Raw genomic sequence first — 15526 nt, forward strand, 5'->3', positions numbered from 1 at the left:
CTGCTGATCTTTTTAGCGAAATCCCAATTCCCTCCAGACTCCCTGACTACTAAAAATCTATACATTGTGCAGAACTATCTAGCGACATGGATTTTAAGAGCAATTTGAACACAATGTGTGCAACTTTTTTTAAACGACAATTATGACGTCACAGATTTCCCAAAGTAGAAACCTAATGAATTATTTAGGAAGACTATTTATGAATCCTGTGTTCTGAGGATGAAAACTTGGGTGCATGGTTTAAAAAATTAAAATACATTTTGAACATGAAAAAAATCGTTCAAGCGTAATTCCTTGTGGTCTATATTGGGCAAATCTTCTGAGCATAGATGATGTCCACTGGTATTTTGCAGAGACTTCTGGGAAATGTAAATAGGATGGCAACTGGAGCAGACCATTGTCCGTAAAATAAGGACTGGACTGAACTACCTCTCCCCTTCCCGTTCCAAATAGTACTAAGATACTCTGTGGAACCCGCTGGTTCCAAAAGCCAAAATCCTGTAGACTTCTATTAATGAATGAACAGCTATTACTCTGCCATTATGTTAGTCAGAATAACCGTTCTTGTTCTACTGCCTATTATTAACATGTTATTGCTAATTCTGTTTTTTTTTTCATGATATTTTTGCTGGAGCACAAGTTATCAACTGACCATTCAGATGCCTCAATAAAAGCCTGGCATCAAACATTTGAAGCATTGGATTGACAGATTGTTCGGAGCCCGCTTTCAGTGGTAGGGGTGTGGCCTTCTAACTTAATCACTCCTGATTGGAGAGAGTGGTTGCCATTGAAATAGACAGGCCAATCCTCCATCCTCACTGAGGATGTGTGGTTCCAAAATGGGAAAGGAGTCAAAATGGCGACTGAATTGACTTTGTTCGGTTGGAACCGGAAGCAAGGCATTTTCTATGGGTGATGTCCCATGCGATTGTCCAGCTATATACAGTCAATGGAGCAGACCCAACCTTTGTCACCTGACCTCAGAGTAGCCCTAATAGAATGGCACGATTGTGGATCTTGAGAGTGTCATGTTAGCGGAGAACGGTTACAGACCCAGACCCGGAAAGATCACGGAAGAGATCAAGAGAAACTGGTATTCTGGAGAGGTGTTCTGTGGCTGGAGGAGGAAGCCACGATGATGGGATGATGGAAGAGCGTGAGTCCCAGTGGAGGAGGAAGTGAGTGCTGGATGCAGTCCAAGACGGTGAATGGAGTAGTCCTCGTTTTGTGGCGATGCACAGACAATAGCTGTCCCAATTCCCACCCTAACAACTAAAAAACTATATAGTATCCTGAATAGTAAAACCAATACGGACACCATGCTCACTCCTTTTTTATTTTTTAAACGTCATCGATTTCACGAAGGTGGTACCTCCGTAGAGGGCAGATGAACTGGCGATGAACACAGGAACAGGAACATCTTAAATAGAGCTCAGAGCAGGAATGCTGAAGAGGGGAGCAGCTGAGTCCAATGGTGGGACACACAGAGTAAATTCTGCATGGGGGGGGAGAAGGAGTAGATACCCCGGGGCACCATGACAGTATAGTACCTGTATAGTACCTGTGTCTGAACAGCAACCAAATGTAGGAGTTTGGCTTTTCTGCTTTTTAGTTACAAGACTGAAATTCAGCATTGTGATCCCCTTTTTCCTGATTTCTTTCATAATCTAAGATAAGAAGTAAAATAGTTTACTAGGTGCCTCATAGGAAATGATAACTGTGTATATACTAGTGATGAGGACATCTCAAGGAGTGTACAGACACATTACCTAAACTGTTACTCCCTCTCTAGTGACCCCTGCAGTATTTCTCCAATCATTGCAGGTAAATGAAGAAAAAAAACAACAATTGGACTTTTGAAAAAGCTAGCTGAAAATGGTGATTTTGGAGTTTTTAACATGTTCTTGTGGCACTTTTCCTTATGATGGGGGATATATATATATATAAAGGAAATAAACATTAAACTGGGTTATTGACCAATTCTTTGTTCAAAGTGGTGAATCAGAAGGATACAAAAAAATGTCATTTGAAAAATCTTGTAGTTGTTACTTAGAAACAACAATCTGTGGGCCACAAGCTCCCGACTCCACTCCATGAGGGGATCTGGCTGCAGACAAGATGGCGCTCGGACATCATTAACCAGAAGTGGAAATTCTACAATATTTCAGAATCGTACCACCTTCCATTAAAACCTTTTACTGTGAGATAAGCGGTTTAGTGTACAGTTGACATTGGTGTAGTAGTTGATAAGGTAAAGGATCAAAATGTGCTAAATCTACGACTATTTCTGGCACTGACTTGTCAAAAGTTCAATAATTAATTGTTTTCTATAGAGTGTGTTTCTGCTATGTAAATCAATAGAATTTCTTTCCATAACTAAATTTACATGATAAAAAACTGTATTTTTCTTGAAAATCAGCAGGACGCCTGAAGTGTTTCATATCTGAACCTTTATTTTCCTTCAAACATCAGGGAGGCACAAAGCAACAAGACTCTGAAGCTCAGAGCCAACATGAGCACCAGGACTCAGAGTCACATCATATAAAGACATATTTACAAATATAAATAACATGTTTAAGCTGAAGAAGACACTGTCATGAAAAACATGTACAGTACAAACATGGCATGTACAAGAGATCAATAGTAACCAAGGCCAGCTTACCTTAGCTTAGTGCAAAACAATACAAACATTTATGAAGGTATGAGCTGAACACAACACCTTTGGTCCAAAACCAGAGCATCAAAAAGAAACCTGACAGGAGTCGCTGGGTTTGGCCTCAAGTACGAATGTGATCCGAACCTGAGGAACAGGAGACAGGAAGGTTTAAAACCCGAGGTCCACATGGAGAGACGCTGGAAGAGGATCCGCTTTTAGAAAAGGCCATAAAAACCAGAAGCGCTGGAGACAAAGTCAGCTGAGATTCCTGCACAGTTTGTGAAACCAGAAGAAGCTGCAGGAAGGAAATACTTCAGTTGTTGCTCCCCAGACTAAAGGCTGGTGACTCTGAGTTTGAACACATAATAGCAGAATTGCTGTCCTCATTTAAATGACTATAATTCCTTCATCAAACACCAGATGGCCGTTCAGGATCATTAGTTTAGTCAGTTAACAGTTTTTCAAATGTCAAATAAATGCTTGTCCCTATAAAAAAACAACACAGTGTTTTTAGAACCATGTCTCACCGCCATCGCCACTCTAAGACGTCAATAAGCTGTGGAAATCAAAAATCAAAGTGAAGCTGTAATACATTCAAAGATCTTGTAGTGTCCCAAGAAGCGACAGCTGACGGTGAAGACAAACACGAACTTTCCTGATCACACAACTTCAGCTTTGGTCCAGTGACAGCTTGTTTTCCAGCTGACTCCACTTTTGGATCTGGATGTTGGTGCCAGGTGTGCTCAGTCACCTGATCCCGTTATCGGGAAAGCAAGCTTTGCTGTCAAAGACTCAGGGGGCGGGGCTTAAATAAACCTTCCAGATTCCATGACGTAGAACCCAAAACAAATCAAATAAAGCAAAAACGTACGTTGTCATTCCAGAAGTATTAAAAGGCAGTTTCTGCATAAATGAGTCTGTGTAAAACCTATTAGATTAACAGCACAGGTGGCTTTCTGCACACCTGCTGCAGCGCCCGTTAACCCTTCAACACCAGAACTGTTGCAACCGTGAACTTTGAACTCTTCAACTATTTACACAATTAACATGGAACCAACAGATTCTGATGCAGAGAACAGCGTCTTCGTGTCCCAATCCACTGTACATCACATAAACACTCCACTACTGTAAAGTGTTGCATGTCAACGCAAAGCTTCTGTTGTTGGAATGATGTTAAATATGTAAAGAGTTGAACACCGCAGCTAAAGCTCTGCTGTCTAAGGGTTAAGCTGACCTTGTACCTCTGGAGATGGGCTAGCACTTTGGGTCTCTGTCACAGGAATGCTGCCCCCTCCTGGTATAAAACAGTACAACAAATGTTAGCACACAAATGTCATGAATTTCCTGTGAAGTAGCAGATTAGAGTGACACACCATCACAAGCCCCACTTTCACTGGTGAGTCTGTGGACTGAGTTTCTATTGCAGAACCTGGAGTTCGGGCCTCCGTGGCCGTCAGCGCTGCAAGGCTCCGCCTCCTGCCTCTTCAGTGTGGTGGCTTGTAGAAATCGGCCCCCTGAAACATGGCAGTGGCCCCTGGGTGAAAGCTGGGCTTCGACCACATAGTTCCTTCATGACTCAGAGTTTCAGTGGGGTCACTGGTGCCGCACAACAAAACCACCAGAAAATGTGGGCGTGGCCCAGTTCGGCCGACGTCCCTCAATGATTCCGGGAATTAAAGAACCCTACACTGGTGGGCGACTCCTTCACCGTCACCGTGATGAAGTTGGCCGTGACGTCGGTGACGGAGACGTGTTCCAGGAGGCACCGCTCGGGTCGCCAGTCCGTTTCTGTGTCTGAGTCGGTGGCGCTGGCGCCGAGGCTGGGCCGGATTTTGTCGGGGAACAGGGCGGCACCACGTTCGGACTCGCTGCTGCTGACCTCGTCAGAGTCCCCGGTGCTGAGCTCATTCAGGCCGCGATCCTGAGAGCCGCTCCGCTGATTACGCCTGTCCCTCAGGGCGCCGTCGCGCCTTATCGCTGGCTCTCTGTCCCGCCCTCGTTCTGCACCGCCGCCAGCTGACAGGCCGCTCCGCGGGCCCCCTTTAGCAGTCCCACTCCTGAAGTCGGTGCTGCCGTGCGCGCCCCCGGCGTAGGTCTTGCCGACACTCTGCAGGTTGAGGGCTCTGAGGTTCAGCGCCTGGCTGGCTCGGTCCCGAAGGAAGGGAGACGACGATGAAGGCTTGGACAGCACGGGATTCTGCTGCTTGTGTTGAACCACTCCTGTCTTCGCTGCCTGACCTTCTGGTCGCTTTTGACCAGGGGCGGGGCTCTGAATCCCCACCTGGCCCCCACTGAAGCTGCCATGCGCCCCAGGGGAGCTCGAGGTTCCACCTGGTTTGACAGCAGACATTTTTAAGCCGTCTGCTCGGCTCCCCCCTCCACTCTCTGAGAAGGAGCGCTTCAGGTAAGAGTTTTTCTGGGACAAGCTGGTCTTGGAGGAGGACGGAGAGGAGGCAGACAGGGAGCGGCCCACCCACATGCTGATGGACCCCACCTTAGAAGCTGCACTCTGGGAGAAAGCAAGGGAAGGGGCCGCGGCCTCTTCTCTGGACGTCCTGCTCAGGTACGTAAAGCTGGCCGGCTGCAGGGGCTTCTTTATGCCGGGTCGCGTGTCCTCCCTGGGTAGCCTGATCGGCTGGTGGTGGCGTGGAGGAGGAGGAGGAGGAGGAGGAGGAGGAGAAGGTCGGTTCTTTACCTGCCGCAACGCCTTCAGGTCAGGAGGTAGCGGCTTCCTCCCACGTTTCTTCTTATGAGGGGGGTCTGCTTTGGCCAGCATGATATGAGGCCTCTTCTGTGGGACAGGGCTGGGCTTGGCCTTTTTTGTGTGCTCTTCATCTTCTGATGAAGAGGAGGAACGTGGCGATGAGAGGCCAGAAGAAGAGCACGATGAAGACCGGCTGTCCTTGTCTGGAGTGAGGGGTGGCTGAAGACACAAGGAGTGAGGATGAGGAGGAGGCTGGGGCCTTAACATAGGAGGAAGAGATCGGGTCTCACCAAAATCTTCCGGGGTCTTCCTCGTGGGCGCTTCCCTTTCTTCTGGAACAGAAGCTCTCGCTCTTGTTCTCTGAAACCATAAAGAGACACTCAGAAAAACCTTCTTCTGAAGCAGTAAGTAACTGAGGTACCCGTGTGTTCTGAACCGGGACTACTGACCCGCACAGATCACGGTTCAGCCCTGATCCATGATCTGTACCCCTAAGATCAGAGACCTAAAGGGGAGCACCCACTGACCCTCCATGAGAACTGGACTGACTGACTGACTGACACGTCACTCTTAGGCTCCAACCAAATCAAAGTCAATTCAGTCGCCATTGATTCGTGATAAAGACAACGCCATGTTGGTGCCAGACGCTGTCAGTAAGCAGTGATTGGTCCGAGTCTGTCTGAGTCATCGTTTCTATGACAACCACTCATCCAGTCCACTCCCCTACCACTCTGGAGAATCTGTCAATCAAACGGTTCAAACGTTCGAGGTTTAGTTTAGAACTTGAATAACTTTTACTAATTGAAAAATACATATATCATGAAAAAATGAGGATTATCAAGAACATGGTAGAAAAAGAAAACGGTATCAGATCCAGAACGGTTCTTCAGAGCAATAGAAGGACTGAGGAACAGCTGTTCATTTCTCTAGAAAGGTCTTTGGCGTTTTGGCTTCTTGGAGCCAGCAGGTACTTCCTGTTTGAAACGCCAGAGGAGAGGGATCACTCAGTCCAGTTCCTATATACACCTACAGCAGGGGTCGGGAACCTTTTTGACCAAGAGAGCCATAAACGCCACATATTTTTAAATGTAATTTTGAAAGAGCCATACAATAATGTAGCGTCCCTTTCCCACACTGAGGCACGGAGACTTAACCTCTTTTAAGGTTCTTTATTCTGGTTACTGCAGACCGCAACAAACGCCGTACAATTAATTCAGCAACTCCTTATTCTCGCCCGCCGAGACGAGACGAGAGCGCTTCTCTCAACTTTATATTCCCCTGCTCCCGCTGCAGCCCCTCCCATTTCCCTTATTCGGCCCATAGCTGAACCCCATTGGTCCAAACTCCCTAACAACAGGCTGAGCGACAGAACTGAGAGCCAATCAGATCACTGCTTGATCGATGCGTTCCATGAACTCCAGAACTTTTAACGAGGCCCAACAGCCAAGTTAAACTCAGTCCGCGACAATATTTTTAAAACTAAAAATACAAATGAATGTGTGCATTTGATGTAATTTTAACACTTTTAAAGTACAATAAGTCATCATTATGCTGTTGCTAATAAATGATTCGTGGTAGTTCTGCTGATGGTCTTGTCCGGTTGATACGTGGTGAGTTTCTGCTTCATGCAGGCGTTGAGACTTTAAACGTGATCGTAGGTCTGAATGTTCTGTAGATGTGAGACAGACTGATCACATGCAGACCTGGAGACAAACACACACTCACACGCTGCAGTGAGTGACGGGCAGCGGGATTCACCTGCTGCCCCCCCCCCCCCCCCCCCCTCTGCTTTCTCCCTCACACATCCCGTCCCCGCAACTGCGCGCTCTTTCTCAGAGACGGGAGCGCGCCGTTTTAGGTACGTCAATTCACAGGTTTCCGGGTGGTACAAACTCTGTGAAATAATAGATAATAGTAAACTGATAGTTTTTTCTCCAAGCAACGCTACTACTGCGCGCCTCTGGCATCGCATCGCGCCCGAGGACTGGTCTAATGAAAAAAAAAAGTATAATTAAAGATTTGTCTGCGAGCCACATGTGACCATCAAAAGAGCCATATATGGCTCGCGAGCCATAGGTTCCCGACCCCTGACCTACAGGATCGATGTGCTGGTTGTGTTGGGATGGATTGACACTTTGGCCTGAATCCTTATGGACAAAGTGAGGCTAGACAGGAAGTCAGAACCAGGAGAACGGTTGAGATTTAGCTCAGACTGACTGCTGAGAGGAGGACCAGATGGGGAGGACCCAAAGTTTCAACATTAAACCCACTGACAAATAGTCTGCGCCCAGAATCCATAAAAAATGTCATAAGAACTTTAGACTAGGACTGTGTGATTATCTATCATCACTCTGAATGTTGAGACATTTAAATATTCCATTCATTCATTAAAATGCTCTAGAAAAGCATTAGATTTACAAACAGACATCTGTCTTTGGTCTGCCCATCCTACATCCATTTAGTTCAAAGGTACATCATTCATCCCCACGAAGAATGAAGGAAACAGGACGGACCTGAGCCGCTCACCTCTTATGAAATGCAGCCAAAAGCCGGGGGTCCAGGATGTTCTCCTCCGGCTCCCAGCTGTTGTGCCTGCAGATGTTAATTCCACATTTCAAAGTCTCATAACTCAAACTGGACACTGGAGCGTAGAATTAGGACTCTGCTTTTTCAAACCGTAACTAATGGTCAGCACCGAATCTGCATTGAGCACAGTTTGAGTTGGGTCTAGATGACCCCACTCCCAATGGTAAAGGGCCTAGGATAGCACAACAGCACACAGGGTAGAGGAGGACCTTATTCCATATGCCTCACCCCCCCCCCCCCCCCACTGTTAACCACACGTTTCACTCAACCACTAGAACCACAACCAAACTTTCTGATCACATGCCGTCCATTTGTGCTGAAAGGCGTTTCGTTCTCAGTGGTAGAAGTAGATTCTGTCTATTGATGAAGTGAGAGCAGAATTATTCTTCAAACAGAACAGTTACTGAAAAATTGGTTACATGGTCCTATTTTAGAATCTGATGTCTCAATTTTTCTGATTTTTATCAAACGTAGATATTTGATGATATGATGTATGATGTATGTATAGTTTTACTACGTTTTATGTGCGTTTACACAGTTTAAAGTCCCACTCTGATCATCTTTTGATCTATTCTCAAAGTCTTCCCAGTGGTCTTTTCATTATGATGCCGTTTTTAAACCAAAATCCAAAAACCTGTCATTTTCTGGGATGTAGTTTCTGCAGAGCAGTGGAAACAGTGGACGGGACTGTTGGAGGTGAGGCCTCGGCTGACATCCCATCATCCCTTTGTTTACACGCTCTCCTGCTAGCTTACAGCCCCTCACGACCCCAACCTAACATTATGCAACAAAATGGGGAACAACGTCAGAGCCGTCCAGCCGTCCAGTCTGCAGCTCAGAGGAGGCAAACAAGGACGTTCATGGGTCTACTGGTCTGCAAGGGGATGCATCGGAATAGAGCAGAGCAGGGAGCTTGTGGCTCGCCCAGCGTTTTTCTAACGTAACCAATACGTTACAAGCTTTCTTCCAATACAAGATTTCTTCTGTCTGTTCCTGATTTACAATCATTTAGAAAAAGAAATACTCAGAAATGCAAATCTGAGCTTAATTTTCTTTCTATCCTCCATCATCAGAAAATGTAAAAATGTGTCATGGGAGTTGGTCTTTAAGAGGAAGTCACTTTGAGACACTGAAGTGACTCTTTAAATATATTTTATGACTATATAATTGCTGTTGAGGCACTTGGGTGCCACCTGAGGCTGATTGAGCAGATAAAATTCCAACAGAACCGACTTTCTCAACATCCTCCCAGCTTTGAGAGGAGCCGGGCTGCACAGAAACACATCTGGGGAGCCAGAAAATGCAGTACTTTTAAGCCCAAATCCTTTTTTTTTTTTTTTTTTTTTGGGGGGGGGGGGGGGGGGGGGGGGGGGGTTCAAATGTAAACACTTTAACGAGCAAACTTCTAATAAATGAGCTATTTTAATTTACTGGAGGCAGGTATTTGTCTATTTATTCTATATCTGCATTCAGTTTAATAAAAATCTTCAATTTGATAGGTAGCCTTTTTTTTTAAAAAACTTTATTGATTCTGTGAATGGACAGAGTGAACAGTCTGTGGTCCTGATGAAGATGATGGGCCACCTCTGACAGGGTGAAGGTGAACTGTGACCCTACAGCTGGGCTGACGTTTCCTGCTCTTCCGGGTCAACGCGCATCTCCTGAACTCCCACACAGCTCTGAGCCTCCAGCACCAGAACTGTCTGGTTCTGCTGGTACCGCCCACACTTTGGAAAGTAAACATGTTTAAATAAAGGTTTGAAGCGTCCTTCAAAAACACAAGCAGCCAAAGAAACTCAAATCGTTTGGGTCTCCATAAAGCAGATTGTGAGGCGTTCAAATGCTGCAGATTCTGACCCGTTTCGGTTCGGTTGGTCCGGGTTCGTCCACTTCCAGCCTCTGGAGCGTGGAAAGCGGACGAACGAGGAGACGAATTAAAGCAACGTTTTTACCGGAAAAACTACTCGGCGCCTCGAAGCGAAGCTGAGGGGTTTCCGGTTCGGTTCGGATGCCAAACTCCCGGCAGCGGAGCCAGCACCGAGCCGCCACGGGCTTTGTTCGGGGCCATTTTCGGTGTGATTTGTTAGCTACGCGCGGCTAGCAGCTACTCACTTGGACGACCAGCCTCTCCACTTCACCAGATACTCGAACTTTCCCTGCGGAGACACACAGCAGCGTCAGAACCGGCGGAACCGGTCCGCGGGGGAGCACGGTTCGGCGCTGGTGTTTACCTTTCTGGACCGCTTGCTCAGAATGCACTCCGCGTCGAATACCTGGCCCACCGTGACCCCCTCCATGACAGCAGCAGCAGCGGGAGGTTTGACCGCGCACGGCCACCGTACTCCCTCCTACAACCGCGTTCGCGCAGGCTTTCATACATAATGATAATAACATAATAATAGCACTTGCAAAACAAAAAACCCAGGGATACTACAAACTAAAGATAAAAAATGAACTATTTAAATTTAAAAATAGAGACGTAGAAACAAATGAAGGAATTATTGTTTTACAGAAAAATCTCTTTTAAACAAATTAGGTCTTAAAAAAACCCAAAATGATGTATTTTTTACTTAAAAACTGGAGGTGATTGAATGCCAAGGATGAGCTCTGCTCTCCATGGTTCTGACGTGTACAGAAGTGTGGATGGAGCATGAGGGTCTCCAGGTGAGTCCTGCAGGTATTTGGACAGGGGTCTGCAACCTTCAACACTTAAAGAGCCATTTGGGTCCATTTCTGAAAACTGCAACCCAGGAGGAGCCACAAAGTCTGACTTCACCCTTTAGAAAACAAGACACTGATTTGTATTTAAGGTATTGCTACTATTTTGATAAATGTAAATAAACTACTGTTTTTTCCCTGCATAAATAAAACATAAATTTAAACATTTTCCCCCCCAAAATATAAAATGCAGTAGTTTTTAACTTTTGATAACATGGATTCCTTTCTAAATTAAAGACACCCTGGACCACATAGGATCGTCTCAAAGCAGCAAATGTAATAGTAGGTTGTGTGATGTCAACAGGGAATTTTTTTAATTAAACGGTTTATTTTATTTATTTATTTGTTTATTTTTGTGCATCTTAGCCAAAAAACTATGAATCTAACATATTAACTTTAAATCAGAGCTAATTAAGTGAAGCTTATGTAACAGATCATATGGTATTCTTAAAATCATTAAATTTTGTTCAATAATTGACTGTGCGCTTTATAATCTGGCGCGCCTTGAGGTGGAATTCTGCTTGAGCTTCCTGACCTCAAATAGATTTACTGTGGTACACAAAACTAAAAAATCTGTCAAAATGTGTGGCTTCAGTAAACTACAGTATAAAGTCGTACTGCTTGTGGATTGTTGGAGCATTATGGGTATTGTAGTCAGGACCCTGGCGGAGTGACACGTACTCTGTTACGTAATGAGTTGAATAAAGTTCGATTCGTCTGAATGTTTTGACATTTAATCCAAAACATACCTCGTTTTTTACAATTACACATGTTTTCTTTTCTTTAACCAGAGAGCCATGGCTGAGGGGTCACAGAGCCACAGGTGGTTCAGGAGCCTCAGGTTGCAGACCGTCGTACTTCAGGGTTGTCTTGGACAACAAGCTGGACCGGACTACCAATACAGACCAGCTCTACAAAAAGAGCCGGTCCAGGCTGTACTTTCTCTGCAGGCTGAGCTCATTCAACATCTGCAGGACAGAGGACTGTGTCCAGGTTCAGGGCCAACTAACCCCTAACTCACCCCCCCTGCATGAGGAATTAACCAGGAGGAGGAGTTTGGCAGCAGACTTCTGTCCCACCACTGCTTCACAGACAGACTGAGGAAGTCTTTGTACCTTGTGTTATTAGACAGTACAGCTCCCAGAGCAAACACCCAAAAAAATCAATAATAATAATAATAATTGCATTGCTTTCTCGTGTTTTTAAATGATGTATTTGATGTGTGAGTGTTGTTGCAAGCAGATGGCTTCTGTTCAATTATCTTTGGGATGGATAAAGATTCCATCTATCTGATAGCAGGTCCAGATGGAGAAAGTCAGACCATTATGGAGTTGAGAGAGGGTGCATGGCCTTTGAAAGTGTAGGAAAGATTTTTGAAAGAAATTCTGAAATAATCAGGGAGCCAATTGAGTTATTTCAGGATGGGGTCTGAGAAAAAGGAGTCTGGATCAGGTCGTATGAAAGTTTTTGTGGAAGAACGTAAAAAAGTGCTAATTGATGGTGGAGGGGACAAGACAGAGGGGGGTGGGAGACTGAGGAAGAATCATGGACTACAGTCAATGGGGAGAATCAACACTGACAGAAAAATGCTTAACTTCTGAAGAGGGGATTCGGTGCCCTCACTGTTTCCTTTATCTTCTACTTGCCTGATCCTGCCTCTCTGCCTTATGCACGAGCATTGAAAGCAAATGCCAGTTTAGTTTGGCTGCACATGTGGAAAGTGGGAAAGATCTGACACTAATGTCCAAGTGTCAATAAAAAGCCTGTAAGAACAATTTATGGATGCTGTTTTCATTGTTTCTCCCTGGAGAAAATATTATTCTGCACTTAGTTGCAGATTGTTAATATTTTTTGTTGCTGTTGTTCTAATTTTAAATAGCCACAAAGTTCATTTGTCATTATGAGTGAATATAGAACACATACATTAATATTGTTGTTCTGTTGTTTTGTTAGTTTTCCCCTAAAAGGGCTTTTGCACCGAAATGCTCTTTGATGTCTAAAATTAATTAAATATTTTTGAAAACAAGCTTATTTTAACTTTTCCATTTAGGATAGAAGAAACAAAATAACAACATAAAAATATTAAAATAACGAAGATACGTATTTTATGTTTCTTTACAAAACGGAACCTTTCTTGGACCCTTGTATGTGCACGGACGTGTTTGTGTGGTGCTCCACATTTCATAAGATCGCTGCGGTGAAGTTTGGTGTACCCTTTCATCAGGTTAGAGTCTCCGTTCTTATCATGTAATCTCTGTTTAATGTTGGGCGTTTTGGTTTTTCCTCTTTCTGAAAGCTTTAAGCACAGACGACAACAAAGTCGGAACGTTTAAATCTGTCTTCCGACCGAGTCACGGTTATCCGGTAACCCGGAAAATAAAGATGATGTCATCATTTCAGTTTACAGGAGATGCTTGTAGACTTTGGGCTCCATAAATGTAAACGTACTCTTTAGATGGTTGTGTTGGTCACGTGTCACGTACCGTTTTGTGCTAAAGTCCCTGTGCTGCCTTCTTGGTCTGATGGGAATTCTGGAACTTCTGCTGCTGCAGCTTTTCCTTATCATGCACTGTTCCTTGACCACACTACCCAGAATGCTTTTCTGCACCAAACTCTTCATTTGTGAATAAAGAATTGAAGCAAACTGAATTCACCTAAAATGGAGCATTTCTTTCATGCTGTCGCTCAACACAAGACATTTATTATTCTTATATATGAAGTTCTATAAGACCACATTTTTTAGAAATGAATCAGTAAACACAAAAGGTGATTCTCATGTCTATTTAAATTATACTGTCTGGTACGAAGTTAAACCGGAATTTTGCTGTGTTCAACACACAGTTTGTGCTTCACTTCAGGGATTTGTTGTTCTGTGAACCCAAACTAGTCTTGATCAAGACTCACCTGAAGAATTCTCACCTGAGTTGTGGCTCCTCCCACCTGTCGGCAGGATCAGGGAGAAATGACTTTGATGATTTTGAATCAGAAATGTTTGACATAAATGTGCCTTTAGTCGATGTGGTGCTGATGTAGAGGACCAGAACATGTCAGCAGCTGGTGCAGTGAACACAGAGAGTCCAAATCTTATGACAGAATTCTTCTCCAGTGTGGGATCACTGGAAACGGCGGCCCCTCCAAGTGAGGAATCATTTTGGTGGGGGCCTTGTGGGGTCAGAGAAGCGCTTGCGTGGAGTTAGCAGCTGTGCCGTTGTTCCTCAGGTGTGACCACCGCCATCCATGCTGCTGCCTCCGTCGCTGCACTGCCGCAGAGCCTGCCCCCTGCTGGCGGGATGCGTGCGGACGCTGTACTCCGGCCGTCCCAGAGCACTGCGCCCCCTGACAGAATTGTTGCTGCGAAGGCGGCCTCCGTCTCGCCTTGACGCTCGCTTTAGGAGCAGGAAGAGCCAGGAGGAGGAGTGGAGGAACAGGAACAGGACGGTGCTGACGTACATCGCTGCAGCCGGCGTTGGGATGATCGGCCTGTCCTACGCCTCAGTGCCGCTCTACCGTCTCTACTGTCAGGTACGTCTTTCTTCTTCTGTGTTTGCGCGCACGCGTCCTGATTCTGACTTCTCCGCTCGTCTGACAGGCAACCGGACTCGGCGGCACGGCGGTGGCCGGCCACAATGCAGACCAGGTGGAGACGATGAAGCCGGTGAGGGAGAGGGTCATAAAGGTCACCTTCAACGCCGACACCCACGCCAGCATCCAGTGGAACTTCAGGCCTCAGCAGACAGAGATCTATGTATGCCGCTGCTCTCCGTTGCGCCTCCTGTTTCCCCGACCGTCGCTGAACTAAGCTGTTCCTGCAGGTAGTTCCAGGTGAGACGGCGCTCGCCTTCTACAGAGCCAAAAACCCCACCGACAAACCCATCATCGGCATCTCCACCTACAACGTGGTGCCCTTTGACGCCGGGCAGTACTTCAACAAGATCCAGGTGAGCCTCAGCTGAGATCTCCACGTTCCAGAACGTCCTCCGCCAACTCCTGTCCTTCCTCAGTGCTTCTGCTTCGAGGAGCAGCGGCTGAACCCTCGCGAGGAGGTCGACATGCCCGTCTTCTTCTACATCGACCCGGAATTCGACGACGATCCTAGAATGGCACGGGTGGACACCATCACCCTCTCCTACACCTTCTTTGAGGCCAAGGAAGGGCAACAGTTGCCGCTGCCTGGATACAGTCATAACTGATCGTTGTTCAGTGACGTCCAGCAGAAGGTCAGACTGCTCACATCCACCGGACGGCACCCTGATGGCTGAGGGGCGGCTGTCCAGCACCTGTGGGGCTGTGCTGCAGCGGTTGGCTCACATCTGGAAGATGGAGGGAAACCACCACTGACTTCCTGCTCAGCCAGACGCTTCCTGGATGAGCCTCAAACATCGGTTTGTGGGATGGACTTAAAAACAAGAGTTAAGCAGAAAACTGAATCAAAGTTAATAAATTGTGTGTAAACATGTAAACACAGCAGACCTTCAGGTAAACAACTGAAGATGAACGAGAAGAAAAAAAACTGGGAAATATTTATTAAAGAAGACAGGAGATGCAGTGATTTTGGATGTATGGACTTCTTTCTGCCTTTTCACTCATCTTGTTTAAATGTAAATATTTTAGACAAACGTTTGTGTTAAAAAGTTGAAAAAAGAAAATGAAAAAAGACAAAAATAAACTGAATTTCAATTAAATTATAGTTGTTTTCTATTTTGTTCTAAAAGAATGCAGTGTTTAAACATCGAAAGGTGAAACAATGTTTTTATATTTTTATTTTAATGATTCAACAGTTGTGACGTGTTGAGAAAAAATAGTTAAAATGTGAAGAACCCAAATATTCAGGCTCTGGAATAAATCTGCATGTTTATTATCTC

The 15526-nt window shown here is 45.4% G+C and overlaps 2 protein-coding genes across 2 annotated transcripts; one reads left to right on the forward strand and one right to left on the reverse strand.

Moving 5' to 3' along the window:
- Positions 1–2433: 2433 nt before the first annotated feature.
- LOC101172611 (chromobox protein homolog 2) lies at positions 2434–10367 on the reverse strand. Its single transcript, XM_004080794.5, has 5 exons — positions 10178–10367; positions 10059–10102; positions 7887–7952; positions 5651–5720; positions 2434–5579 (listed from the first exon to the last, which is right to left on the reverse strand). The coding sequence occupies exons 1-5, from the start codon at positions 10241–10243 to the stop codon at positions 4314–4316; spliced, it is 1512 nt and encodes a 503-aa protein (XP_004080842.1). The 5' UTR covers positions 10244–10367; the 3' UTR covers positions 2434–4313.
- Positions 10368–12766: 2399 nt separating this feature from the next.
- On the forward strand, positions 12767–15346 carry cox11 (cytochrome c oxidase assembly homolog 11 (yeast)). The gene is made up of 5 exons (XM_004080744.4): positions 12767–12888; positions 13884–14186; positions 14254–14409; positions 14477–14602; positions 14666–15346. Exons 2-5 carry the CDS (start codon positions 13902–13904, stop codon positions 14852–14854), a joined length of 756 nt encoding a protein of 251 aa, XP_004080792.1. The 5' UTR covers positions 12767–12888; positions 13884–13901; the 3' UTR covers positions 14855–15346.
- The last annotated feature ends 180 nt before the right edge of the window (positions 15347–15526 follow it).

Source organism: Oryzias latipes, chromosome 19 (genome assembly GCF_053564925.1).
Source record: "Oryzias latipes strain Hd-rR chromosome 19, Olatipes_Hd-rR_3.1".
Classification (NCBI taxonomy): domain Eukaryota; kingdom Metazoa; phylum Chordata; class Actinopteri; order Beloniformes; family Adrianichthyidae; genus Oryzias; species Oryzias latipes.

What these genes read in the sequence shown, in the direction of transcription:
- LOC101172611 (XM_004080794.5), bottom strand. Translation starts at nt 10,243, where the DNA reads ATGGAGGGGGTCACGGTGGGCCAGGTATTCGACGCGGAGTGCATTCTG. An exon ending in TGGAGAGGCTGGTCGTCCAA is followed by an intron (nt 7,953 to 10,058) that starts GTGAGTAGCTGC and finishes TAACATCTGCAG; the next exon opens with GCACAACAGCTGGGAGCCGG. An exon ending in TTGGCTGCATTTCATAAGAG is followed by an intron (nt 5,721 to 7,886) that starts GTGAGCGGCTCA and finishes TTATGGTTTCAG; the next exon opens with AGAACAAGAGCGAGAGCTTC.
- cox11 (XM_004080744.4), top strand. Translation starts at nt 13,902, where the DNA reads ATGCTGCTGCCTCCGTCGCTGCACTGCCGCAGAGCCTGCCCCCTGCTG. An exon ending in TCTACCGTCTCTACTGTCAG is followed by an intron (nt 14,187 to 14,253) that starts GTACGTCTTTCT and finishes CTCGTCTGACAG; the next exon opens with GCAACCGGACTCGGCGGCAC. An exon ending in AGTACTTCAACAAGATCCAG is followed by an intron (nt 14,603 to 14,665) that starts GTGAGCCTCAGC and finishes GTCCTTCCTCAG; the next exon opens with TGCTTCTGCTTCGAGGAGCA.